This window comes from Anguilla rostrata, chromosome 13, assembly GCF_018555375.3.
Source record: "Anguilla rostrata isolate EN2019 chromosome 13, ASM1855537v3, whole genome shotgun sequence".
Taxonomy (NCBI): Eukaryota; Metazoa; Chordata; class Actinopteri; order Anguilliformes; family Anguillidae; genus Anguilla; species Anguilla rostrata.
This window is the reverse complement of record NC_057945.1, coordinates 30966812-30994635: the sequence shown is the minus strand read 5'-3', so window position 1 is coordinate 30994635 and position 27824 is coordinate 30966812. Positions and strand designations below refer to the sequence as shown.

General features: G+C 43.4%; 4 protein-coding genes across 4 annotated transcripts; 1 reads left to right on the top strand and 3 right to left on the bottom strand.

The window, feature by feature from the left end:
• The first annotated feature begins 88 nt into the window (after nt 1-88).
• tnnc1b (troponin C type 1b (slow)) lies at nt 89-5527 on the top strand. Its single transcript, XM_064303896.1, has 6 exons — nt 89-232; nt 1912-1942; nt 2736-2882; nt 3281-3395; nt 4607-4743; nt 5106-5527. The coding sequence occupies exons 1-6, from the start codon at nt 209-211 to the stop codon at nt 5135-5137; spliced, it is 486 nt and encodes a 161-aa protein (XP_064159966.1). The 5' UTR covers nt 89-208; the 3' UTR covers nt 5138-5527.
• Nucleotides 5519-11053, bottom strand: LOC135237111 (butyrophilin subfamily 1 member A1-like). The gene is made up of 9 exons (XM_064303871.1): nt 10912-11053; nt 9768-10112; nt 9217-9480; nt 8077-8184; nt 7870-7896; nt 7606-7632; nt 7367-7393; nt 6927-6953; nt 5519-6744 (listed from the first exon to the last, which is right to left on the bottom strand). The coding sequence occupies exons 1-9, from the start codon at nt 10991-10993 to the stop codon at nt 6218-6220; spliced, it is 1434 nt and encodes a 477-aa protein (XP_064159941.1). The 5' UTR covers nt 10994-11053; the 3' UTR covers nt 5519-6217.
• Nucleotides 11054-12452: 1399 nt separating this feature from the next.
• Nucleotides 12453-21916, bottom strand: tktb (transketolase b). The gene is made up of 14 exons (XM_064303870.1): nt 21668-21916; nt 19650-19767; nt 19203-19316; nt 18966-19063; nt 18049-18240; nt 17186-17313; nt 16640-16833; nt 16255-16419; nt 15367-15523; nt 14859-14989; nt 14676-14759; nt 14306-14402; nt 13842-13961; nt 12453-13741 (listed from the first exon to the last, which is right to left on the bottom strand). Exons 1-14 carry the CDS (start codon nt 21772-21774, stop codon nt 13569-13571), a joined length of 1878 nt encoding a protein of 625 aa, XP_064159940.1. The 5' UTR covers nt 21775-21916; the 3' UTR covers nt 12453-13568.
• Nucleotides 21917-22903: 987 nt separating this feature from the next.
• On the bottom strand, nt 22904-27553 carry lrrc23 (leucine rich repeat containing 23). The gene is made up of 6 exons (XM_064303890.1): nt 27422-27553; nt 27045-27307; nt 26446-26576; nt 24898-25034; nt 24079-24283; nt 22904-23718 (listed from the first exon to the last, which is right to left on the bottom strand). The coding sequence occupies exons 1-6, from the start codon at nt 27502-27504 to the stop codon at nt 23680-23682; spliced, it is 858 nt and encodes a 285-aa protein (XP_064159960.1). The 5' UTR covers nt 27505-27553; the 3' UTR covers nt 22904-23679.
• Nucleotides 27554-27824: the final 271 nt, after the last annotated feature.

Sequence of the window (27824 nt, the reverse complement as noted above, 5' to 3'; positions counted from 1 at the left end):
CCTGCCTCGGTTCCTCCTCTAATTATAGGATCCTCTCTATCTCTCAGCAATGAGAAAAGTGGAGTGACGTGAGGCTTTTTTTTTAGGCTGTCATTCCAACAATAAAAGCGGGGGCAGGTGGTGTCTGGAGCCTTTGTCCTGTGTCAGCGGCAGTGGAAACGTCTGTGTGTGCCAGCGTGCGTGAGAGACCCAGACAAGGACAGCAGTCATGGATGATGTATACAAGGCAGCGGTGAGTAGAGCAGGGACCTGGCAGCTCTGGGGTGGAAGTGTCAGCATTAGACTGGACTGATGGGACTGTGACAGGGTGTGGCAAAAGGTGGAGACTTCTGAGAGACTCCATCTTTGTTCAGTGCAGCAAAAATGTTTAAAAAAATTTTTTTTTAAAAGCTGCATGAATTCATGTCTGTGTATTAATACAGGGACGTTTTTTCCCATTATGGTCGATTCAGAGAAATGTTTGTTAGTGTATTAAAATTATATGCAAAATAAAGCATTTTGTTCTCTTTTTTGCAGTTATTTCTTTAAGTGGCATAGGGTTGGATATAGAGGGTTTGATGATTGTAGCAAATTTGTTCCAGTATAAATCTTGTAATCACTTCAGTTTGGATGTAGAATTTCCTTAATAGTTAAGTATCAAGATACCATATTGGGAAGAAAAACAGCTGGAGCTCCCCGGCGAGTCTTTTTTTGCGTCCCCGTTGGAATTTCAAGTTAAGGTCAGACAGTCCTGACTGTGGGGTTTGAAGGTCTATAAAAGGCTCGAAGAGGGACAACAGACAGGTGACCAGACTCCGTCCGGTCTGTCTTTCAGGGCAGTGCTCATTCAGGGCTGTGCTGCTAGGATGAGCCCCATTCATGCTGAGGGTGCTCTCAGGCACAAACTGTTCTCATGCTGTGCTTCACCTATTTCCTCTCGGCTTGTGGGGGCACCACAAGCTCCAGCCAGCTTTACTTTCCTCCTGCTCTGGTTGATTGAAAAAGAGAGACAAGCACTTTATTAGGGCTCTTCTATCATTTATCATCTAACAGGTTTGGTTTTAAGTTACTGCTGCTGGCAGAGGCGATGGTTGATACAATCAAGATGATTAAATGACTGCTGTGATGGAAACTGCGCTCCACTAGGTTATCATAGGCATATCTATTGTCATGAAGCGTGAGGGCAGTGTGAGCTAAAAATGCCTGCGATTTCTCTACCTGCCACGAGCAGAACAGGATTTGTGGAGGATGGTAAGGAGGGAGAGGGGTTGGACAGCTGTCACTTCTGACAAATGGCTGTCGGTCCTGGGGATTGCATTACAAGAATAGCGGGAGAAGAACACAACGTGACATTTCATTTAAAATGACAGGAGAGAGCAGATGGCTGAGGGGGGAGAGAGAGAGAGAGAGAGAGAGAGAGAGAGAGAGAGAGAGTGTGTGTGAGAGGCACAGGTAGTAAGTGAAGCAAATTATTATGAAGGAAGCATGAACCTAAGCACTTACACAACTAGCTGGCATCATTATTTTTCTGAAACCCTATTTAGTTGTTTGAACAGACAAAACTTGGAAAGCAACTTGGAAAGCACCAGGGCCGACAGCATAATTGGCCACAGTGTTGCCCAGGAAGGGAGGGTTTTAGTCAATCTAACTTTCTGTATCTCATAGCATGCTGGCAGTGAAGCTGAAGTGCTAATACTTACTTGTGGACTGCAAAGTGAAAAGAAGCGATGGCTGACAGAGCACACTTTGGAGGACAGTGTGAACTTGCCTGGGCTCTGCATTATTGACAGACCTATTTTTTTATTTAAAAAATAAAATTAAAATAAAAACTCGGAAAGCAACAATAGTGTCCTGTACAGACAGTAGGGGTCCTGCACTGTCCAGACTCATTGCACATGGATCACAAACCCACTTCACATTATTTCCCAACAGGTTGAAAACTTAACAGAAGAACAGAAGAATGGTGAGTGCCTGTTTCGCCTCCCTGTGTATGTATTCACCATAACGTAATACAGACTACTGCCATCACTGTCAAAATGCCCTGACTCAAGCGAATAGATTATTTGCTAACAATTAAATCTGTGGTCCTCACAGCAAGAATGTTACTGGAATAAATATTTGTTGAGCAGATTGTATTCCCAATATTTCCCATTTTATTTCAACCATTTTAATACCTGTCTTTGTCAGTGCACTGCTGCCATCTACTGTCCCACTTCTGTTAGATCTCTTCCTGCATCTGGGATAATGAGTAAAACCATGACGCACAATAGCCATAAATAAACCGCAACAACGCACTTCTGGAGGTGGGCCTGGGTCCAGGAGTGTTTCTGACATAGCCTGCATTACACAACACCCACATAGCCACACACATACACAAGCGCATGTGTGATTCTGACCCCTTTTCTGAGAGTAATTCTGAGCTTCTTATATAATTTTAAAACTCACTAAATGTTTGCATGCAATTAAGAGGTTGGTCCTTTCTTTTGATGAAACATCATTCATAATTTTTAAGCACCATAAATTAATTTTTCCACCTCTGATTTCCTTAATGTGTATACATGCTGTACAATATTCTGCACATACTCATGTAAATTAAATACATGCATACATAATACCTATGAGTGTGTGTGTGTGTGTGTGTGTGTGTGTGTACATGTTGATTGTTAACCTGATTGCCTTGCTGAATTCTGCAACAGCACTGAATCGTACGAAACTAGCAGTCAGCACTTATCTTCCTTGTTTCTGTGTCCTGGCAGAGTTCAAGGCTGCGTTTGATATCTTCATCCAGGATGCGGAGGACGGCTGCATCAGCACCAAGGAGCTGGGGAAGGTGATGCGTATGCTGGGCCAGAACCCAACGCCAGAGGAGCTGCAGGAGATGATAGATGAGGTAGATGAGGACGGTAGGTCAGCGGCATCTGGTGCAACGAGTACTGACAGTCCAATCAGCTCTTTCTCAAATACACTGGGAATATATATAAATATTCAGTGTGTCCCTGTACCACCCATTCATTTGTGTGTGTGTGTGTGTATGTATGAATTTGTGTGTTTACGTGTATTTCTGTGTGTGTTTGTGTATGGGTTTGCATGTGTTTGCTTGTATGTGCTTACATACGTGCACATGTACATGCATGTGTGCTGGTGTGTGTGTGTGCGTGCATGTGGTTGTGTGCGCACATGCGTGCGTGTGCTTGTGTGTGTGTGTGTGTGTGTGTGTGCGCACATGCGTGCGTGTGCTTGTGTGTGTTTGTGCGTGTGCGTGTGCGTGTGTGCGCATGTGCGTACGTCCCTGCGTTTGCAGGCAGCGGGACGGTAGACTTTGATGAGTTCCTGGTGATGATGGTGCGCTGCATGAAGGAGGAGAGCAAAGGGAAGTCTGAGGAAGAGTTGGCCGAACTCTTCCGCATGTTCGACAAGTAAGACTGCGCTCATCATGTGACACTGTCATGTGACTCTGTCTACAATGCCGCATGAGGATTCTGACAGCAACATAATTACAAACACATCTGTTCAAAATTATTTGTTTAAAATTAAACTGGACTGGGTGCCTCTAATCCGCATGTGACAGCTATATATAGTCCTCCTATAAGTACAGTGCCAGTCACTATGCAGCTTAGCTGTGAGAGTACAGGCTGTAAAGGTGAGGTGGCTGGCTGTGTGCATTAGCAGATAATGCAAGTGCCGCTGTTCACCCTCCTCAATATACAGAGGGCATTGCAGGGAATGGGACAACAAGATTTGATCAGGCATTCCAAATTGGAAAACAAAGAAAGAAGAAAGCATTTATATGTCAGCATTTAGTGGGCACTCTTATCCCAAGGGAATTACACAGATTCAAATGTCAGATTCAGTCCAGTTACACGGCTGGACATTTGTACTGAAGGACTGATTTTATATTTACATCTTAAGCATTTAGCATACTCTTTTCCAGAGCAACTTACATTCTATTTGCATACAATCCATTTATATAGCTGGACATTTACTGAAGCAATTTAGTATTTAGGAAGTATTTTGCACAAGGGTAAAATGGCAATTCCTCACCTGAGAATCAAACCTGCAACCCTAGAGCTACAGGTCCAGTTGCCTAACCATTTCACTACACTGCCACCCAAACACCAGAGGTAACAACGATTAGTACATTGTAATCAGGAGAGATATTAAGATTGGTGATTTAATGATTTAAAAACTGTTCAGACTGGGTCTATCCAAAGTACTTGCCCAAGCACACAAAACAGTAAACTGCAAAACAACACTACAGTATATCCAATTTTTATGACCACCAGTGCATCAAATAGATTAGATTAGAATTTTAATGAAGCTTAAATAATTTAATATATCTGGTATTACTTACTGAAGTCTCCTGGTCTGCTCCAGCTGGTTGGCCTTAGGGGTGCCATTGTCTAGCAGGAGACTTCATGATATCTTAACCACTGCTACCCTGCAGAAAAATAAAGGGATTCCAAGACCATTTTTCCAGGTTAAGTACCTTGCTAAAAGGTACAACAGCAGCACCCCAGCTAGGAATCAAACCTTCAGCCTTTGAGACACAAATCCAGTTCCCAACAATGCCGTATTGACAAAAGAGAAGTGGCTTAATCATTTGTGTGGACCTTCCTGCTTGTGTCAGGAATGGAGATGGCTACATTGACCTGGAAGAGCTGAAAGCAATGCTGGAATCTACGGGTGAGGCCATCACAGAGGACGACATCGAGGAACTGATGAGAGATGGAGACAAAAACAACGATGGCAAGATCGACTATGACGGTGAGTTGACTGTAGTGATAATATAGACATCTCATGGCAGACTTGCACTGAGCACTTTTTTGTTAGCCTCATTCACCCACAGAGACATTTTCTATACACAAGTGAGAGTGAAAATAAAATATTCTCAAAGAACCTTTATTTATGCATGACATTTTTGCTATTTGATCCAAGGCACTGTTTAGGGTCAAATTTGTGCATGGGCCCAAATCTGAAAATAATCTAGCATAAAATAAAAGTGCCCATGTGGGTAGAACAGACTACCAACACACAAAGTATACCAATCATATAACATGCCGACCTTGTTAAAAAAAATAAAAACAAAAAAACACTTATGACTCATTGAGTATCTTTCTCTTCTACAGAATTCCTGGAGTTCATGAAGGGAGTTGAATAGACCCTCAACCGTGCGGATTTCAAGACTGAACCTTAATGCTCTGAAATTAAAAGATACAGAAGAACATCCAATAACCAAACACCCTTTCCTGTCTTTTAAGCTTGTGATGACATCATTACCAGAGTCGGGAGGTCGGAAAGGGTCAGTGTGTATCACACACAACTGTGCTCCGAATGGTTGTACATAAAACCCAGACCCCAAAAACATGGGATATTAGCAAAATTGCAAATCTGTTCTTTTTGTCAGATAATCAAAATAATGCTCTTATCTTAAGGTCCCCACTTACTGGTGAGCGTTGGTCAATTAAGTGTAAATCTTCAAAGACAACTTTATTACTGTACTACAATCTCACCACTGTATATTTTCAATAAAGAAAGCAGCTTTTCTGTAGCCTAGCCGCCGTCGTCTGTGATTGAGTCATGAACCCAAGGTATGGTTCTGGTATCTCCGGCACCAATCTCCTCTTTGACTAGTTAGGATCAAAAACCTGATCTTGAAGCCATGGGTGGAACAAGTCCATCTGTGTCTGTCTACCAGACCTGGGTCAAATACACAGTCTAATTTTACTTTCAAATACATTTTTAATTGAAATACTAAATACATACAGAGTATTTTAATTATATGATGCTTTTAAAAAAAAAATACATAGTTGTGAAAACCCAAATATGCAAAATAACAACCAGCAAAATGTTATTATAGATTAATCTTTTAATTATAATTTTAAACAAACCAGCTTTCAACCACATTTCAAGTGTGCATCACCTAAAGGGAAATGAGTGCTGTTACATTTTTAGATACATTAGGGTTTAAAACAAATGAAAGAGAACACCAATTAGGCCTGAACACAGCCCCCAATACTGAACAGGCGCTCTGCAGCAGCAGGCACATGAAGAATCCCAGCTGTTACTAAGTTTAGGGAAATCACTGCTACAACCCTTCCAGCATGCCAGAGGAGGTACAAATACTTCAAATACCATTAAAAAAAATATGTTTAAGATAGTATTTAAATACTTTAAATACATTTTCAAATGCATATTTGTATTTGACCCAGGTATTCTGTATACAGTGATACTGCAGTCTTCAGGCCTGTATGGGACAGATGATCAGTGGGATGTTTCCACCAGTGACCCCAGTGCAGAAAAACGGGTAGAGTGCCTCGGTGAAATGGTCGGCCAGGGTGTGAATGCGACGAGTTGTCTGTGCGTTGTAAAACGAGACCTGGCCATCTTCATAGTTCAAGTACACTCCCACCCTGCGGGGTCTCTCCCTGAGGAGCAAGGAAGCTCCTCCTGCTCTGTAGGTCTCCTCACCGCGCAGCTCCAAAGTCCAGTAGCCATTGCTGGGAATCGTGTCCACCTCCCTACTCCTGTTCACCGACGTTCTGCAAACCCCCACGTACCAACACGGCTTTCGGCCTACTTCCACCTCCCAGTAGTGGCTCCCTGAGGAGAAGCTCTCCCTGCCCAACACACAGGGGCAGTGTTTAAATCTCTGGGAGGGTGCGTCCTCCGGGAGCTCCGGACGTTTCTCCACCATGTGTACTTCTTTTCCGTCAGTGGAAAGCACAAGCCTGTTGTATGCCGTTCCAGGATCGAGTGTCACAGTAGCTGTGGGCACACACAATTACATACATATCACATCAATGCTGAGGGTGCAGTGTAGTACGTACTCTAGTATGTGCCACACAGCACACACAGCCACTGAGGACACGCCCCACACACAGCTGGACATGTCTGGACAAGGAGCCAAATATATATATAAACAAAACTTTACGTGGATCTCTACGTACCTTCATGTCTACGAATAGATCTCCACTCTAGAAAAATACAAACGATATTGCATCAACATCACGTCAAAACCAAATTGCATACAGAAATGGATTCCTGGCTGATGAAGGCCTACATTATGCTCTATCTGACAACCGGTTGAACTTACATGAGAACCAGTGTAACTGGGCGCCTTTGGCCTCTTTTGTGTACTATTTGATTATGTTCTGGATGAAGGAGAATAATCCTGCGCAGTTGTACATTCCAAAAATAAGATTTTGAACAGTTAGGTCTTTGTCATCACCCAATGAATATTAAGGGAAGGTGTGGAAATGATTTTTAAAATTTATTTTGGGGATATTTCTAATGTTCAAATATCCCAGTGGTTACTAGCCCAGTCACATGTGGAGTAGTTTGAAAGGCTCATGGGGAAGTTTTCAGAGATTTACAGTATGTAGATTACCTGATTTAATAGGCTGTCTTAGGGCAGCTGAAAAAAATACAAAACAACATGTAACTCAAACAATAAACCAGCCTGCAACATGATTCACAATGATTAATATTTACACCCCAGCTCAGAGTTCTACTTACACATTATTGTGATTTTCGCTTAAAAGTAAGTGGTGTTTTAAAAAAAAAATCACAAATAGATAAACGTTAATACCTACAAGACAAACTCAAAGTAACATTTTGAATTCTCACCCAGTTCTTTTTCAAGGTGAAGAGTAACTGCAAATAAGAATGAAACTAAAATCAAGGCCAACACAAAAGAAAAGGCCTAGAATATTACAACCATGGGTACTGAGAAAAGCTCAAATGGAGTCGTTTGGCATTCCCTAAACACAGTTAACACTTGACAAAACTGAAAAACTAACAGATATATAGCCTTGTTGAAATGGGCCAAGCAACATTAATATCTCATGGGCATTTCATTTTGATCTAGTGTAAAATGTACTACAAACTCACCTAAATTACAGGCATGTTGATACTTTTCTGGGAACACAGAAAACAAATCAATTCATATTATTTTAATACAGAGTTAATGTTTACAAAGATGAACCCGAACCCTAACTTTTTTCTTTTATTAAAAATGGTTATAATAGGCTGTAATTAGTTATTTAAAAATTGCTGTAATTGTTGTAATAGCCAGTGAGAGAAAATGTCTGCCTGTACCATTAAGATGTCTCCAGGCTCTGAACAGCACAGGGATGGAGATGCAAATGACGATCACCATGAGGATGAAAAGCATCTTCCATATAGACATGGCGGGGTGGAAATTCTCTGTGAAACATCAAGAAACATTCACTGTGAAGACCTTCAGCACAGCACTCATCGTTTTCAGCTTCTTCGTTTTAGCGCAGGGCTGTCAAACTTCAGTCCCGAAGGGCCACAGTGTCTGCTGGTTTTCTGCGTGTTTCGGCACGAGTGATTGCTCAAAGTTATTGATTGGCTAACGAGCCCACACACCTTGTTCTCAGCCCTAATTGGCTGCCGAGTTGCAGGAAACCACAAAGACCTGCAGAGGCGTGGCCCTCTGGGACTGGGGTTTGACAGTTGCTTTAACAGAATTCAATACAGCTTTCAGGCACAATATGCCATTTAGCAAAAAATTCACAAAACATTTGGGATTTAATTATCATAACCCTGGTTGACAGATGCAGGACTCATTATAAATCATATAAATCGAAGTGAAGCAGAATAGGCATCCTGTTCATAATGCAGTCTGGACCTCTGAGCAAGAGAGGAATGGCAGTAGTGTCTGAAGTTCAAAGAACTTTAACTTTAAGGAGCAACTATCCCAAGTGTAATGATTTACATATTTATAATGAGCCATGACTTGCAGTGTTACCTAAAAGTGTCAGGGATTTCCTATGGAACCACTGTGAACTCATTCATATTCATATTGAACCACTTTGTCTCTTCGAAGGCTTATTATCTTCCAAGCAAGTGCCACCAGGGATTTTGAGCTCCATGAAAAGATCTCAAATTGGGCCACACCACCCCGCTCCACCCCATCCCTGCACTATTACAACACAATTTTTTAGGGGTCCTTGGAATCATCCTAACCCCCCCCCTCCACCGCCCCATACAGTACCCCTGCTTCCAATTACACAAAGACCAAGGGCTGTCAAGTGGATTAGAACTTTCATAAGTTTATTAATCCACTTAGTATAGTTTGATGCACACAGTCTGGGGGAGGAATGACAGCCTTACTTACTTCATACTATTGTTTGGCTACAGAAAAAGCAGAAAATGAAACCCAGTTCCTCTCAAGATTTATGGAAAGCAGTTGTGAAGCTGTTCTCCTCTGACCTGCAATGTGCAGTTTGGATGCCCCGCGTAGACCCCCCGCAGTGACCATACAGGACAGCACATCCGACTCCCAGCCGAGCTCAATGTCACTGACGACTGTGAAGAGCCCCTGGTCGTCCCGGCTCAGCGTAGTGCGAGGTGTCACGACTCCGCCCCTCTTGTCCCACCAGGTGACCTCAGGTTGTGGGAACCATCCCTCTGACCTGCACACCAACCTGGGCACACCTGTTCTGTCCAGAGACACTGTGGGCTGTGAGCCAATCACTGGAGGAGGGGAGGGGGAACAAGTGACAAGTCTCACTTCTTGCACTGAACAGTGTAAATGGTGTGACATTTTCTTGTGTAAAGAAACATCTAGATCCTCTCAGCACCAAAGAATATAAGAACAGAGATCAGAGGATGTAGTCGATACATTGCTATTAAATGATCTGCAATATTAATTATATATTTTTTTTCCTTCAGGCTACTACACTAGTCAAACTATCAACCTAAGGTGAATTTTCCTTAACACAGTTCCTGGGGTGAGGCTGTGTAAAGATCGCTGTTCTCACCTGGGATGAGCAGTGTTATGTCCCTTTGATCCTCCCACCTGTCCCCCTGCACGAGGCAGCGATAGACTCCGCTGTCTGAGGGAAGGAGGTGCGTCAGTCTGAGGGAGACGTTGCCGGTCCAGAGCTCTTCCTGGAACAGCCGAGTCCTCCCCCGGAAGGCCTCGTCCTGTAAGGCCGTGTCATCGCGTCCGTACCTGTACAGGTGCACCGGCTGGTCGGATCCCAGCCTGTCCCACCGCACGTGAAGCCCCACAGCAGACAGCGGGGGCTCGATGTGACAGGGCAAGGTGACACTCTGATGCCACGCTCCAGTGATGGGCTGGAGAAAACCAGGAACGGTCTCAACTGAGATGGAGAGACAGAAGAGAATGGTAAGGAATGGAAAAAAAGGGAGAGAGGGATAAGGGGAGAGAAAGGAAAGAGAGAGGGAGAGTGGGATAAGGGGAGAGGAAGGTGAGGAGAGGAAGAGGGAAAATGGTGAATTGCCAAATTTAGAAAATGTTAAAAATTGAACTGGTTAAAAAACATTTTAAAAAGCGTCAAGTCTATGAAAAATACACCACAAGGGGGTATAATCAGTAAGTGCAGTGTGGTCCACCATCTTGGCACAAACAATACTAACATTCCACATGCACAAAAAATTCAACAAGTCTTCTGAAGAACATTTTATCCCACTTTTACATTTATTCCAAAATTTGTAATGCACAATCACAACTGGGAGCCTGTCCTCCAAAGCTGCCACTGCTTCTGTTCACTCTGCAGTCCACCAGCTACTCTGTTGGAGTACACCTCTTGCAGGCACACAAGCAGGGAACACTCTGTGGGCTGACATCCCATCTCCCTTTGCAACACTAGGACCTGTTATGCTCCTTCCTGTCAGCCTCCAGGCAACAGTCAAGAGGACAAGATTCCAGACCACAGAGAGCACCATTGCAGCAAGGCCCATACTTTAGCCAAATGCCCTGTGACACGGCTTTAGTGTTTTTACTGTTCTCACCCAAGAGAGAAAAGGCAAAGAAGAAAAGTTTAAAATTTAACTGCCACTGGTTTTTCTTTGAAAATCTAAAACTGACCAATGGACCGAGTTTTCATCACAATCAGTGAATTAAGTCGCTTTAATTCGTAAGATAAGCTTGAAATCTACCTCTGTATCCAGCAGTCAGGGTATGGAAAGCAAGGAGCAGGAGGAAATGCATGGACTCTGTGAAGCATGCTTTCATTTCCATCTGTGGGAGTAAGTGATAACACAAAACTCTGATTGCAAATGTTTCAACAGTATTAAATCCATTTCCATATTTATATATATTCCATATTATATATTACATCACACAACAAAATGACCTAATGGATGTTTCCTGTTCCATTGCAATGTCCCTTTTAAATGGCAGCAAAATAAAACTACTAACAGTAGGAAGGGACACTTTTTTATTTTTACACAGCATTTGCATTTGTTCAAACTTTCTGCATGTAACACACAGAAAAATATAACTCTCCCAGCAGCACATTTACCTTTATTTTGTTGCAATATTTTAAGTGTAGCATAACGCATGAGGGGGGAATAAAGACATTAGAATTTTGACCTGGATTTCACCCTCACTAACCTTAAATACTCCTAAATGCCTAAATACACAGCACATAGCAGCGTAAGCTATAGAAAAGTGACCATCTCACCTGAGCGAAGCCTTGAAAGGGAAAGCTTCTTTGTTTCACAGCAAAGTCAGAATTGTTCAGGGTACACTTGCGTAACGCAAACGCTTCACATCAGTGATGTTCCATAACAGCTGCTTAAATTAGCGCGTGCACTTCCGGAACACACAATTACACCAAGCGCCAGAGCAGGGAAAGACATGCAAGTACAGCGCTTCCACCTGGAAGGAACATACTCATAAAACCACTTTTACAGCCACACTTCATCCACCCTCATCGCAGTAAACAGAGTTAACCCATGGGGGGCACTTAGAATATTTATAACGTTGATCATATTGAGAGTCAAACAACGTAATTTCTTAAGAATCAGGAGTTGAGTTTGCAATCACTCCCTACCTGCACAAACTTTACGAAACAGGTTTTTCTGCTAATTTAACCATATGTAGCACACCCAGGTCTCTTTCAGCTGTGCCTGGTGGCAGAAACACAGACATTCAAAATCACACAATTCCATCATACAACTGCCTGACTTCCTATGATCATAAGCAATAAAATCCTGACTTTCCAGGACTAGAATCCAAGATTTTTAAATTCACCGGTTTAGCCAAAACCCCATTACCAGTGGCAACCCTGCACCATGCATTTTAATAAGCGTTTTTTCAGAAAATGTGCTTGATTCTTCTTGGGTAGCAGCATTCCAAAATAAAGCCAGCCATTTTCACTCAACAAAACCCTAATGTGACCAAGCATGCATTTTAATACAGGGGTTCATGCGGTTCAGATTCCAGCTGTACTATTTTTATAACCGTCTCATCTCATAACAGACATATTACCCAATACATATAAATGCAAGTCATGACACAGACATAAGTGAGAAGAGTATAGTCACTCTACTGGTATCTTCTGTATTACAGCAGGAATACAGGAACTCTCTCAAAAGCCAACATATACAAGGATAACAAAAAAAAAAAAAACCACACTACAAACCACCGTCTTCAAAAATTCATCAGTTCACAAGCATTCAAGACAAGAGACTCGTCATAAGCATGTCAGTTTTATTACGATCTTCAATACATCGTAACCACAGCAACAAACAAGTGTGCACACAGGCAGCCACAGATTCTTTCAGTAACACAGGGAAAACTAAAGCCTTCTGGATGTTTCAAAACTCCATGATGAGATTGACTGCAAATCAGCAGGTTCACATTAGGAGGGCAGGCCATTGTCATTACTCAAACCTAGCAACAAGCGTGTCGAGCATTGTGAATATGCAAATATCCTCACTTAAATTCAAAAGACATTTTTCAGGGGAAAATGTTGTCGTAATTAAAATTAATAAAAATAAAATGTTCAACATTTCAATGCCAGAGGAAAGGTGTGCCTGTAACTACAGGGAAAAGCTCTGGATAGCAAGGTCCCATACAGCACAGACAAGATTCTATGGTAAAGTGTTTGTGGGCGTGGGGCGGACAGAATGACAGCGTAAAAAAAAAAAAGAAAAAGAAAGTGTCACAAAAATCTAACTATAGCTGCATTTGGGGGGGGGGGATACATATTATGAATCGGAGGATATTGGGAACAAGAATGATCACGCGTGGTGGGGGGGAAAAACAGCTTTGGGTAATTTGGGTTGCACTAAAGAGGGATATCAACATGAAAGCTGAACACCAGTTCAAGCCAGGCCTGTTTACAGTAAAGCAAACTGAACAAACGTGAATAATGCAAAAACGTTCATCTGAAAGGGGAGAACCTGACAGACGAGCCTGACGTGCGGTGCAGGCGCCTCCAAAACACCTGCTGCCACATCGAGCCGTGTGCCGCAGATCCGAAGGATCACAGCACAAAGGAAATGCAAACCCGTTACAGTGACTGAGTATCAAAAATGGAATGTAAACCCTGCTTGCAGTTCGCGTGACAAGGCCAGAGCAGAGTGGCAGTGTGTGCAGAGAGGGGCTTTAAACTATGCAAGTGCCCAAACCACTTCACACCCGGTGGAAAAAAAACAAAAAAAAACTGAAATGCAAGCCTTGCCCCTTGCTTTAAATCTAGGTGGAAAGATGTTGTGTTGAAAGTGCAGTTTTTACAGTGTTAGCGCAGAGACGGGGCTAGCCGCGGGGGGGGGGGGGGCGCGAGCGCGAGGTCGGGGCGTGTCCCTCAGTTGGCGAAGGTGGCCCTGACGGCGGCGGCGATGCCCTTGGCGCTGATGCCGTGGAGGTCGAGCAGCTCCTGGGGCTTCCCGCTCTGGGGCATGCGGGAGACCGCCAGACGCTTCACCACGATGCCCGGCTCCTCCGCCACCGCGGCGCACACGGCCTCGCCCAGGCCCCCTGGAGGAGGAGAGAGAAAACGCGTTTAAAACGGCCACCGTGAACCGGAGCGGTTACACAATCCGACCGTATCGGAACGAGAGCGGTTGAGGCGCCTCACCCTCTTTGTAGTGGTCCTCCACGGTTATCACTCTGCCGCCGGTGGCTCGGGCACAGGACACGATCGTGGTGGCATCCAGGGGCTTGATGGTGAAGGGGTCGATCACTCTGATGTTCACACCTGGGCCGAGGGATACAGTTTGTTTAGTGAACTCTGATTAGATTACTTATTTACATAATTCAACTAAAACCAGTTCTGAGGCATTACCAGACTTCTAAACTGCTCAAACCTTACGGTACAACACAATTGCATTACCCAGTGGGAATCAATACATTACTGCTGTTAACTACCCATCAAAAAACAATCTGCTTATAAACCATTTATGCTTAAGATAAAAATAATTCTGGTAGTCAACAATGTCACTTTTGAGGTGACCAAAAGGTAAAAATTAAAGCGACACTAAATCCCTTTTCCAGCCAGTCATAGGTGTTATACCTCATTCAGCCAATAGGAGGCATGCTTACCTTCCATTGCCAGCTGATCTGCTGCAGCCAGCGCCTCATGCAGAGTCACCCCTGCCCCGACGACGGTCACTTTGTCATTCTCCGACTGACGCACCACCTACAGATACACCCATTTAAAGAATACAAATACTTCAACGAATCCAGAAAAAACACTCTTGCAACACTGGCATACAGTTGTTATGCCTCAATAGCCATTCAACCAAGTGGTCAAACTCTGAAGCTAAATGGGGTTGGGCTTGGCTAGTGGCTGATAGGGGGGCCTCCTGGGAAAGCCATGTTTCAGCAGTGTGTCTAATGGAGTATCCAGTTCAGGTGTATTTTCCAATTACTTTAAAATCAGTGAAAGAGGGCCAATAAAACTGTCCAATACCTTAGCGTGTCCCACTTCAAACTTTTCCTCAGGAGAGTAGAGAACAGCCAGGTCTGGTCGGCTGGTCCTAATGAAACAGATTCCCTAAAAAGTGAGAGACAGAATAATGAAAAACAGGCTCAGGCTAAAAGGGACCACAGCCAGCTGAAACAGACCTCACACGGCCCCTCTGCTGACCCTCACCTTGGTGTTGGCAGCCAGTTCCACGGCCCTCTCGGTGGAGACCGCGTCGCTGGGGTAGAAAACGGTGCAGGTGGGGACTGCTCTGAACATGGCCAGGTCCTCCAAAGCCATCTGAGAGGGCCCATCCTCACCTGGACACAGGTAGGAGAGACACAGGTTTGAGTTCCAACATGCTTCTAAAAACACACTTATTTAAGCAGTGTGTGTCAGAATAAAGCCGTTTTATGCTTTAGGATGCCTGACAATAAAATGGTTAATACACAGATAATGTGTATATACAATGGTTCCTAAAAAGAGTACTTATAGGAGGAACTGAAAATGAGGATGGGGTAGTTCTGCCACAAAAATGGCATCAGTTGTCCGAAATTGTAAAAGAAAATAAAAAAAACCCTAAAGCCAAATTCACGTAAGCACACACACAATAATTAAAAAACCATAACCACTGTCAGCGTGTACAATGTGAACGATAAGACATGGTGGGACTTCCTCTTGTTCTAATGTTCCTCACCAATGGAGATGCCGCAGTGGGAGCCGACCAGGTTGACATTGGACTGGGAGATGGCCGCCATGCGAATCTGGTCGTATGCCCGGGACAGGAAGGCGGCAAAGGTACTGGCAAACGCCACCGTGCGGTCCCGTGTGGCACAGCCGATTGCCACACTCACCTGCGTGGGGAAGAAAGATTAGTACATTAAGATGAGACCTTTTCTCCCATTACTGGTACAACAAGCAGCTACAGGAGCACGGACTTGGTATCAATTTCAATGTAGGCACTGATGACTGCAGGATGTCAGTCATATTAAAAACGGACAGGAAAACTAATCTTTCTGGGGAACATATACACATTACATACAGTATGAAGCTGCAATGAATTTCCAATTTGTTTAACACTTTGATAACTCAGGTGTGAAAAGGTAAAAATTATTTTGTTCCCTACACGAAAACATACCCTGCTCAACACATCACAATTATTCATACAAGCACATTCTGTTGAAAAACAGGATGGTCTGATTCCATTCAAGATTAGTCTACACAGCAGAAGAGCATGTGATCACCTCAAATGCTTTCACTGCCAGCAGGAAGGTCAAGTAACAGACAATGAAGACAATGAAAAAAATGAAGCTTTTTGCATTTTTTAAAAATATCCCGCAACTATGCTAGTTGTATTTGTATAATTTGTTCTCACAAGGCTTCCATTTAAACGTTAAGTCTTTAAAGGAATTGTGATCAAAGATGTGCACATATGCCTGGGCTGAGAGCTGATGTATTAGTAGAGGGGGACAGGAATTTACAGTAACAGTGAACAGTAGTGACTGAACAGAACAGTTTCCATTGGCCAGACTGGGGAAGTCACATGACTGGCAATGTGGGAGGTTCCCCAGCAGTCTGCTCTCACCATGTTCTGCTCGGCGATGAAGCACTCGATGTAGCGGTCTGGGTGGGCCTTCTTGAAGGTCTCTGAGAAGGTGGAGTTCTTTGTGTCCCCATCTAGAGCCACCACCCGCTGACTGGACTTGCCAAGCCTGGCCAGAGCCACACCGTACGCACGACGGGTCGCCATCTGCAGCAGGCGGGCACAACGGCAGACCACGTGTCATGATGGAAAGGGTTACACACAAAAACGGCAAAACACCAAAAAAAAAAACAAGCCGACTGCATTTACAGTACACAACTCAAACAGGAATATGAGAGAAATTGTATTGAACTGGAAAAAGAAAATGCTAAAGAACTTTTGGCACCACATCAAAAAACTGAGACCTTCGGCCAGTCCATACTCCCACCTTGTCACCGATCTTGTACTCGGGCGGGGAGGGCAGGCTGATGGGGGAGAGGTCGGCCTTGGCCGTGTCCTCGTTGGGCTGCTGGGGGCAAAGGGACCTGTTGGTCTGGATTTGACTCCGGAGCTCTGCCAGCAGGCCTTCCACACGGTCCTTGGGAATGGGCTTACCGTGCCAGTTATCCTCATTCTCAATTCCTGCAGAGAAGAGCACCGTCAGCATCGCGTCAATCCACAGAGACCGCTATACATCCAGCTAACAGTAGGGGGGCAGCACAATAGTAATGAAGCTCAATTCTGAAAGACCTGGTGCCAATACACTCAGCTGTACTGATCTACCAGTGTGAGGCAGCACATGAGCAAAAACCTCATTCTGGGACACATCTCAGCCCATCCCCTGCAAGAAACCACTTTGCATGGATAAGGTGAAAATCCCTTAATTCATTGCCTCATAAGCATACCCTTAGACCTGTGGTACCTTACACATATTGTTGCATTTAACAGGTAACATTTTGAACTCTTTGCATTCAGTGTGAGGGGACCTACTCACCCTCGAGTCCCTTGCCCTTGAAGGTCTTGGCCACAATGGCAGTAGGCTTTCCCTTGAGCTGCTGGGCCTGCCACAGGGCCTTGCACAACTCCTCCACGTCATGGCCGTCCACCACATACGTGTTCCACCTGAGGGTGAGGAGGGGACCGCAAGTTAAAATACACTCTGCGCGCTCAGCGAGACACTACAACCATGCATTACATGTTTTTTTGATCCACAAACGGATCGCTGACCACAGGACCTCTACTTTACACCTTTTACAGCAGGAATAAAACCATGGAGCAATACATCTTTAACACAAATTCCTCTTTTACATGCTTGACCCAAAATCCCACTATGATTGATTGTCCTTTTCAGTCCTTCCCCAACAGAAGCACTAGCACTTGCATGTGCAACTCATTTGGAATTCACCCAAACTGACCAGCATTTGCTCAACTCTGCCTTGTGTAATTCTTGCACATACTGGTGTGACTGAACATTCATAGCCTGTTTCCTGAAATGGTTTTGATGCTACAATTTCATAAAATATAGACATACGTGATTATATGGCAATGCACTCTGTGGTGCAAATACATATGATTTCTGGTCCATGGCAGTGTGGTGGAGGGGCTCATTGGGGAAGCACGACCCGAAGGCTTCGCAGCGCTAGCGATAAGGACAGTGCTAAGGGCCTACCCGAAGACTTCGTAGCGCTAGCGATAAGGACAGTGCTAAGGGCCTACCCGAAGGCTTGGCAGCGCTAGCGATAAGGACAGTGCTAAGGGCCTACCCGAAGGCTTCGCAGCGCTAGCGATAAGGACAGTGCTAAGGGCCTACCCGAAGGCTTGGCAGCGCTAGCGATAAGGACAGTGCTAAGGGCCTACCCGAAGGCTTCGCAGCGCTTGCGGTAGGTCTCCATGTCGTGCTGCAGAGGCGCCGCCTCGCTCTGGCCCAGCCGGTTCACGTCCAGGATGGCCACCAGGTTGTCCAGCTGGTAGTAGGAGGCGAACGCCATGGCCTCCCACACCGAGCCCTCTGAGCACTCCCCGTCTCCCAGCAGGCAGAACACACGGTAGCTGTGTGTGTGTACGAGTGTGTGCGTGTAAATGTATGAGTGTGTGTGTGTGTGTGTGTGCGCGTGCATGTGTATGTGTATGAGTGTGTACGCGTGTGTGTGTGTGAGGGGGGGAAAGAAGAAGCGGTTAATACAGAAAAGGGCAGGGAGCTCTGTGGTGCCCATGGTGGGTTCCAAGTAAACACAATAGTGCATACACTACTTCCCTTTACACAAGTAAAAGACATTTTAAAGCCAGTCAAACATGTTTCTTTAGGGGAACAGAGCTGAGACCAGTCAAAACTAGTGAGAAAGTATAGACATATCTTGAGATTATAGGGTACCAGCTGTTGGACCATCCCCATTTGTTAAGCAGAAATCGAAGAAAAAAAATCTTGAAGGCATATGAACAGATCTATTGAATCAAATGGAGGCCTGTCACATGGTGGGAATGTCAGAGGCCATGTCACAGAAGGCCTGTGTGGTACCTATCTGCTGTTATACATGACGGGGGTGTTGACACACTCATGTTTCAACTGGTTTAGATAAGACTGACTGCATGTTAAATTTGATATACCATAAAGACAGTAATAAAGTATAAAGCTTAAGGTCATAATCCATTTGCTTTTGGACTGCATTACTATGAGAATTTACACTATAGGGCTATGTCACACAGCTAGGCCACCATTGCACAACTCAAGGAAGAGATCAATGCTGGCAAGCAGGTTACGGTTTGTGCTTGAGTACCTGGATTTGTCAAAATGCTTCCCGGTGTAGGCCATCCCACAGGCAGCCCCGAGTCCCTGACCCAGAGAGCCCGTCGCAACGTCCACAAACGCCAGCTTCTGCAGAGCAGACATGGCACGGGGAACAGGTATTCAACACCACCACCAGTCAGACAAGGACAACAATGACACCACTGTTTAATATGAAACACGAGGAGGCGAAAAGCCTGCCACGGACTGACGCCCCGGCCGAACTCACGGGTGTCGGGTGTCCCTCCAGCTCAGAGTCGATCTTGCGCAAGTTCAGGAGCTCCGCCTCCTTAACGTACCCGGCCTCCGCCCAGGCGGCGTACAGGATAGGGGCAGCATGACCCTGGAGCGAGGGGAAAACAAAACAAAGAAGACAACTCATGAATTACCCAGATGCGGAAGAACCAGTGCGTTGTGGTGTTCACTGTTACTGAGCACACCTGACCAATTAAAGCAGTTGACTACAAACTCGTGTCTGGTTTTTAAGTTCAAACTGGTTGTTTATTTTAAGGTGAAAAAAAAAAAACTGCAGCTATACATGGTTATATATGGTTGCAGTGCCCTGAATTAGTCTGTACACAAGAGAAGAGCTCAATGTTCCTCTGAGTCCAAATTAAGAGTAACCATGACAGTGAGTTTGCAGGAGAGTTGGAGAACGCATCCAGGACAGCCTCACCTTGGACAAGATGAAGCGGTCATTGCAGGCATTCCGGGGGTCGCTGGCTTTGTAGCGCATGGTGTGGAAGAACAACACAGACATGATTTCCGCAGCACTGCAGCACGAGCTTGGGTGTCTGAAGGGAGGAGGGAAAGTCCAGATTCATTAACCACATCTAGCAATAGCTAATATTTACACAGGGAAGAGCCCAGATTATGAGATCTTTCAACACACGTGCATATTACAAACCATTATCAAGGTTACAGGGAACTTGCTCAATCATAATTTAAAAATCAAAGTTAGCAAAACCAAGGGCACCATTTGTATACAAGCACAACCACAACAAAGCATCCCGCAACAAGAGACAGGCCTCACCCGCTTTTGGTGTATAATCTAGGGCGGGTTAGTAGTGCAAATTCAGTGTGCCATTGGGCCATTTTATTGAGTTAATATCAACACCAAACTGACTAAATCCAATTTGGAATACATGCATGTTTGACAAGAAAATGCAATTCAGTACATCTAGGCTCAGCGATTTTGCAAAGAGTATCCACACATAAACATATCAAGTGCAGAGAGTAGACCAAGTGCATGCACAAAAACTGGCACTTCATACAGCTTACAGAGTCAGTGAGTGTGCATGAGCAAAAGGGGGAGGACACAAAAGGGGGAGGACACCAGCTACTGGCAGGGGGGGGGTACGAGTACAGCAAGATCACTCATCTGCCAACATACATTTCCTGATTGGGACAAAGAACAAGCACAAGTGAAGCTTGTGGAACCGCGACTGTAGAATGTTTAAAAAACTATAGAACAGCATCAGGCAGTGCACAAATTAAAAAGACTGAAGGGAAGCCAAATAAACCTTTAAACCCCACACTAGTGCAGCAATAACTCATGTAAGTGAAAAGACGGGTTTGTTCCAATCTGGTCAAGATAACAGTGAGTACTGGTGACTTGCATGCATTAGGTATTTCACATTCAAGGTCAAACGCATCACAGTGCAACATTGCCTTTTTTCCCTGCCATTGATCCTCAAGAATGGTGAATTCATCGTCGCTGAAAAGTAAAGACAAGTAATTTATAACGTCAACTACTTCTGAAAATCAAGAGCACCTCAAATCAGATACCTGAAGAGGGTCTATTCCCAAATATGGGTCTAAAATATCATGGACGTCGACATGAAATCTCTGGAAAAACCTGAAAAGACCATTGCATTGCATGAGGGAATTCATTGAGCAAAGAAAGTGTAAATTGCTATGCAAAAAAGGACAATTTCTGCAACGTTCGCCAAATTGTGCCTCATTTCAAGTGTGCATATAATATGTTATCGATCATTTAAAATCAATTCGTTCATTTAGCACCAGCAGGTAGTCCACGTGCTTCACGTTCATTTAAAAAAAAAAAAAATGCGACTCCGTCTGTAACGAAGAAATACCAAGCAATTACTGGCCCTACGCTTCTTCCATTTAGACCTAACGTTAGATGATAACATTAGAGAATAGCCACTTTAGTACAATTATAACAACCTCTCTTGAAAAGTCTCTCAGGTAATTTACAGCATGAAGCCATAAACTAGTATGGTCAGCTAACAAGGAAACTCTACCACGAGACCACTACAAATGACATCCTCCACCCCGTGATTTCTGTTAGGTCAAAAAGTATTCATGTTGCAGAAACTAGCCAACAAAGACATCACAATTTGATTAAAATATGCTGGAACTAAGATAAATAATTCAGACTCAAACAGCTTGGTAAGGTAGTCTACTGCATTTTATCAACCGGCCATACGAGCTAGCATTGCCACCTATTTTAGCAGCCACAATTTATTGGGGCTAATTTGCACACTCCTAGATTAGGATTTTAATTTTTGGGGCAAAAGGAACTAAATTAATGCCTCCTGCAAGACAGTTTGTGTTAGGCCCACTTTATCATTGCGAAAAAAATTTTGATCAACTAGCTATTTCAAGCAACATAATGAATGGACGCAGCAAATCTTAAAACGAAACTATTGCTAAACGTCTATTTTTATTTACCCCGAGTTGGAAGCGCATGTTGCCTTGATGGAGTGAATCCTCAACTTGTTCGCAGTATCTTTCAGCCCCTGAAGTGTCTTCTCGTCGGGTTTGTGATAGCTGGCCATTTTCAAGTTTATCTTCCAACGCCGAACAGTTGAACAGCCTGCGAAATCCCTAAACGTTAAACTCCACGTGTGCGCGATCAGCTACTGCCAAATATTTCCTGCAAGTGCCCCGCGTTTTGAGACCGAGGCGTTGCAGTTTTAAGGTAAAATCGCAGACTGCCCTCCCACTTTATCTTATCATTGGAGGAGACACTCAACAAAGAGGAAATATCATGGCTGGAACGTACATCCTGGGCGGGACGGAGGGGTTTGCCGTGATGTGCACACACCACGAGAGTATTCTATTGCGAATGAACAGAAAGTTTCTCATAGAATTTTAGCTGTCGTCGACAGGTCGGAAAACTGTACCTGATGTGAGAATACTAGGAATAAAAGTCATTCCTTTGTGTGTCAACTGAAGCAATATTGTGAACTGTATTTTTTTCTCCGTCGTTTGCTGTCCCATTGACTCAAATGGTCCAGCTTTAATTCATGAATTAATCGTAACCTGTATAAAATAGGTCACAATATCTTCACTCCGTAACGGTAAAAAGAAAAAGCGGTGAAATCAATGCTGTCTGTTTCTGTCATGGGATGTGGTGTGATCAGACATTTGGCAGTAACGAAATTTAAATTGCAGAGTCATGGTAACGTAAGACCGGGGCTGTCGCAAGTATTACAGTTCCAGTGCCAGTTTTATTTGGCTTCCCTAGTATATTAAACCACCAGTACAGATATTAAGAGCAGATTGGTCTTGATTGAGTTTGGAATAAACTAGGCGCTGAAAACCCAAATGCTTGCCTTTCGAATGTCACAATTTCCTGAAGACAAATCAGGAACAAAAAACGTATTTCCTAATACCTGAACTCCAACACACCTAGTTCCTCAAGCATTTCTCATGTATTATGTTGTTTGCAACAGTTCCTCCTATGGTTACCAAAAGGAAGTGCCGGCAGTTTTGCTTTCTCACTGTTACTTGGTGAAAAATGAGAGAAGTCACCGAGATCGTTTTCTTTTACGACTTCCCCAGTCCCTTCATTATTGATACACTTCTGTGTTTCAAGGTTGTAACTATTATTCTAAAAAAATATATGCATTTCCAAAAAATGTACATTTGATACGAATGAAAAAATGTTTGCTAGCACATTCATCTGGAAAACTGGATCAGCGTTTTATTTTTCCACAAGTGACCCAGACGAGTCTTCACAGCCTTATAAAATCTAATAGTTTTTATATAACTGATCAGTATCTTACCATCAAATATATTTAACTGTGAGATGAAACAGTACAACATCCTGTATTTTCCAAAATCTTAGCTATATTCTATATTACGTGCATAATTTCACATTATTTGATGACACAAGGAATGTGAAACAGAATGTGAACTTCAGTTCATGGCTAGCACAATATCCACAGACTAATGCAAAGTGGAAACTGCAGATCATTTAATGGAAAAACCCTCGTTTTGCCTGAACATTTTAGATGGTTTGAAAGTGTGAAACCCTTCAAGACAGATGAGTGCCAAGACTTGTAAATGTCTTTATAGGGAAGGTTTGTATTTAACAGCTATTTTAACTGAAAAAAGCATGATTTTAGCACTTCATGCTCTCAATACATAATCAAACAGGACAGCATGGGGCACCCCAATAAAACCAAGGATTGTTTTGAATAGAAGGGACAGAGCACCTGTACCATTAATATGTTCTAAAGAAGTGTACTTAACAATTATGACCATCCGTGCAATGACCTTCTCCAGGTGTTTACTCCAGGTAGTTGGTAAGTTTGAACCAATAATCAACACAAATCCCATGCTGCTCACTCGGAGTTCCCTGTTCATTTTTAGACATATAAGCCATGGTGGGTGACGGGCCCTGTGGAATCAGAGCTGTAGACACAGGGTGTATCAGGCACCCAGTATCACCGGGGTTACACCTCATCGTGTTCTAGATCTTCATTTTCAAATTCCTGGGGAAAAAAAGAACGAATATTGTGATTAAATGCAGTTTCTGCTGCATAAATTACTTCACCCAACTCTTCACAGACCAGAACCTAATCACAGTTTCTTTTTGCCCGCATTCAGTTGTTTTTCACCATATCTATCCTGAAGTATATCCTTCTGTTATACAGACATGAAACACAGTCAGCGACATACAGAAAGAAGACTACACCTGCACTCACATGCTTTCTAGTGCACTTTGCAATGTGAATCGTCCATAAATAACAAGGACGCAACTTTTCCGCACTTCAAAACTCACATACAGACTCACATCCAGAAGAATGAGTCCATCCCTCCACCCCCCCCCCCCCCCCCCTCTTCCCACTGACCCCGTGTCTCTCCCTGGCCTCTTCTCTCTCTTCAGCAGAGACCTGCTCCTTGTCCAGCCTCTCCAGCGTGGGCAAGCGGGACAGCACAAACAGGCGGTAGTCCTCGATCTCCGCTAGCGGGTTTTCCGCCAGCACCAGCGTCTTCAGGGTGCTCGCCACCTCATCCAGGCTGGCCAGGGCTCGTGGAGAAGACACCCGGTTACCCCTTTAAAAGGGTAGGAGAGGTGTCAGAAGACATAACACTCTGATCAAACGCTAACAATGATTCTAGCAGCAACAATGTACGTATAATTTTTGCTCCTCTGAAGTTTGCATTTGAGGAGGAAATATAAATATATCATTCATGACCACATATCCACAATTTTAACATTTTCTTCCAAGCACTGGCATAGTATGTATCTGATTCCAGACTGAGGTGCATTCATACACTGAAACCCATGACTTTGGTAGGATGAGCCACCAGCCCCTGAGGAAATACTCTGAGACATATTCCTTTCAAACTTTCTATCTTTTGCTATCATTTGTTAGCAAGATCAGGAGCATTAAAGGACTATTCATTTGTAATATCAGCACTTACACTGAAATATGTTGGGTAAGAATCAAGGAATGGATTTTTAATTACATTTCTTTTGGCTTTTGAAGTGGGACTACTTTCCACTGATTTTCTGTGATTTCTCAGAACGGAAATATTTTAAGGATATTTCAGAATTGCATAAAATCTGCAAGGAATGTGTAGCCAAGAGCTACGATAAAGAGCAAAGAGCACACTGTTGTGTGGCAGTGCAATATTAATAGAGACTGATGCCACATTACACTTACCTCATGTTTAGGTACTGCAAGGCCTTCATACTGGAACAAATGCCATCCAGTGTCTCCAGCTGGTTGTCTCTTAGGTGAAGGGTAGTGAGGTGCTCCAATCTATCCAGACCTTCCAGACGCTTGATTCCATTCTGGGCCTGGGCAGATCATGCAAAAAAAACAGATAAATACGTATTCTGTTACTGTCGCTAGTTTTATCAGTCCGGACTTATCACAACTAGGAAATGAATAGCAATAACAATGCTGAAGGCTGTATTAGTGATCCCTGTTAATGGGTAGTATAAACATGGCACTAATGCATCACTCAAGAAAGGTGAAAGTGTGGAGAGAGAGAGAGGGACTGTTCTGGACCCTCAGCATGTGACTTCATCTGTCAAGCGTCATGGAGGCAGTGGGATGGCTTAGCCCTGTATGGCTGCATCTGGAACTGGTCCAATGGTCTTTAATTGATGATGTATCCAGTGATGGCAGAAACAGAATGACAGCTGCAGTGTAAGGAAACTTATTCTCCAGCAGACATTCAGAGAAATGCAGCCAAACTAATTGGACAGAAGTTTATCTATCATGCAGCAAGACAACGACTGAAAACATATAGCAAACTTAACCAAGGAGCTTATCTAAATAAAAGGTGGAAGCTTTTGATGTGGCCCAGTCGGTGGTCTCCAGATGTAAACCCCAGTGCATGTGTTTTTCAATTGCTTGCTCAAAAGGAAACTGAAATCTGAATTCCCAGCAAAGGCGTGCAACAAAATATTGACCTTGCAAGTCATTAAATTTGTCAAAACGTATTTTGTCCTAATGCTTTCTGACTTGAAATAGGGGGACATGACCCATTGAATGGCATTGTTGTAATATAGTTCAATACATGTTACACAAGTCATAAAATACATGTAGACATTCAGAATTTTGCCTCATAGTCATTGTTTGAATGGAAATATAAATATCATTACTACAGAGTAAAAACAACCAATCTGCCACGACTGTGCCAATACTTTTGCATTTAACTTCAAGCACACAGAGACACGCAGGCATTAATTATGTATATATTTACCGGGTAATTTAAACGTGTGACATGGGAAGTCTTGCGAGGTCACAATGCACTTCCTCAATATTTAGAATAATGTAAAAGTGAGCATGTTGATGCAGATTGATTTTTGTTGGACTTAAACAATTATAATTATATTGTTTGATGAGCAATCGCATTAGTATAAATTAATATAATTTTCCCATTTTCTGAACATACAAATAATCTACATGTTCAAATAGCTCATTACCTTCAATATTTACTTTATACAGCCTGCTTTACACATCTTAATCAAGAGTGTGAATAGGTACTGTGTGTGTGTGTGTAGGAGATTTAAGAAGTGTACTGCACAATGTTATTACATCACATACATAACATTTTTGGCATGGCTATTTGGCAGTAAAAATGGCACTTACCAATGAAAGTGAATCAATTCATTGATATACTAATCAATTCAAGGAAGGATAAAATATAAGCCATGCAGTTCTAAAAATGATTGCCATGATATACGTATTGTACCGCACCAGGTAAAGTTTGAGTAGGTTGGGTAGATAGATGCCATCTGTACTCTCCAGTTGATTTCCTCTCAACTCCAGAGTGACCAGATTGGTGAGCCGGCCGTACTCCAGCCCTGTCACACGCTGGATGCCATTACCTGAGGAGAAGAGGAGAGGTTCACCAACAACCTGGTTCTTGCGTCTGTGAATTATGCTGCACATGCATGGAGATCTTTCTGGTGTCCAAATCATAACTATAAATGATTTTCTTTAAAGTAAATTCTTCATTAAATTAATCAAAACCATCATGATGTAAAAACTGTCTCACCCATTGTGTGATGGAAAGCTACTGCCTCTTCAGTAAAATATCTATATAAAATATATCATATAGACAGCCACTTCTAAATACCACCTCCTACACCACAATAAAATTTAGAGCTTTGATAATTTTATTTTGCTACTTCTAATGGCCACGAAACCAACAAAATGCTATGAGAAGAAAATTATTTAGGAATGCATCTGCTTTTCAAAACATGTGAAAAACTGTTCTCTGCAAGTACTGAAAAATGCAAATCAACAGTGAGATTGAATGCTAGCCTAAATAGCTTGAAATAGTTTACACTGACCAATGAGGTTTATGCTCTCCAGAGAAGGTCCTCCCAGACCATCCAGGTCACAGATGCGATTGAGGGCGAGGCTGAGCCACTGCAGGTAGGCCAGCTGGCCCAGGGGCTGACCTGCAAGGCTCCGGATCAGATTCCCATCGCCCTTCAGCCACAGAAGCTGAGTGAGGGCAGTGAGAGGGGACAGGTCTGACACGTGGTTGGATGAAATGTCCAGAAATCTCAGGTGGACAAAGGAACTGAGCAGAGTGAGGTCTGTCAGACGTCTGATCAAGGGGAACAGGGAGGTTAAGGTCAGAGGTGTATGCGTTGGCCTGCATTTCACATTTACACCCCGGATGTCTTTACTGATTACATTTTTGTTCCTTTGAGTTATTCACCTGTCCTTAAGATCCAGCTTTACAAAGGCGTGAGACAGACCATTTCCTGTGCGACAGAGCAAAGACAGACCCTGCTCCATCATTTCCTGGGTCAGTGAGCAGGTCTCTACCTGAGTACAGAGAAAAGACAGACGAGCTGTATTAAAACTTGTACCCTCACAATCACTAATTCTTCCAGGCTTATACTAGTGTATAATCCAGGAAGAGTTAAACCACACAATGAATGTACTTAATTAGCTGATTTTTATTTATTCACTCCTAATTTAAATCCTAATTCTTGCTGTAGTAGAATCAGAGGGAGAAGCACCTGTGCTGACATTCACATTTTCCAGGGAACGCATGAGCCACTGCTTTCCTTTCCCTTTCTCCTCCCTCCTTCATCTCCTGCTTTTTTCTTCATCAT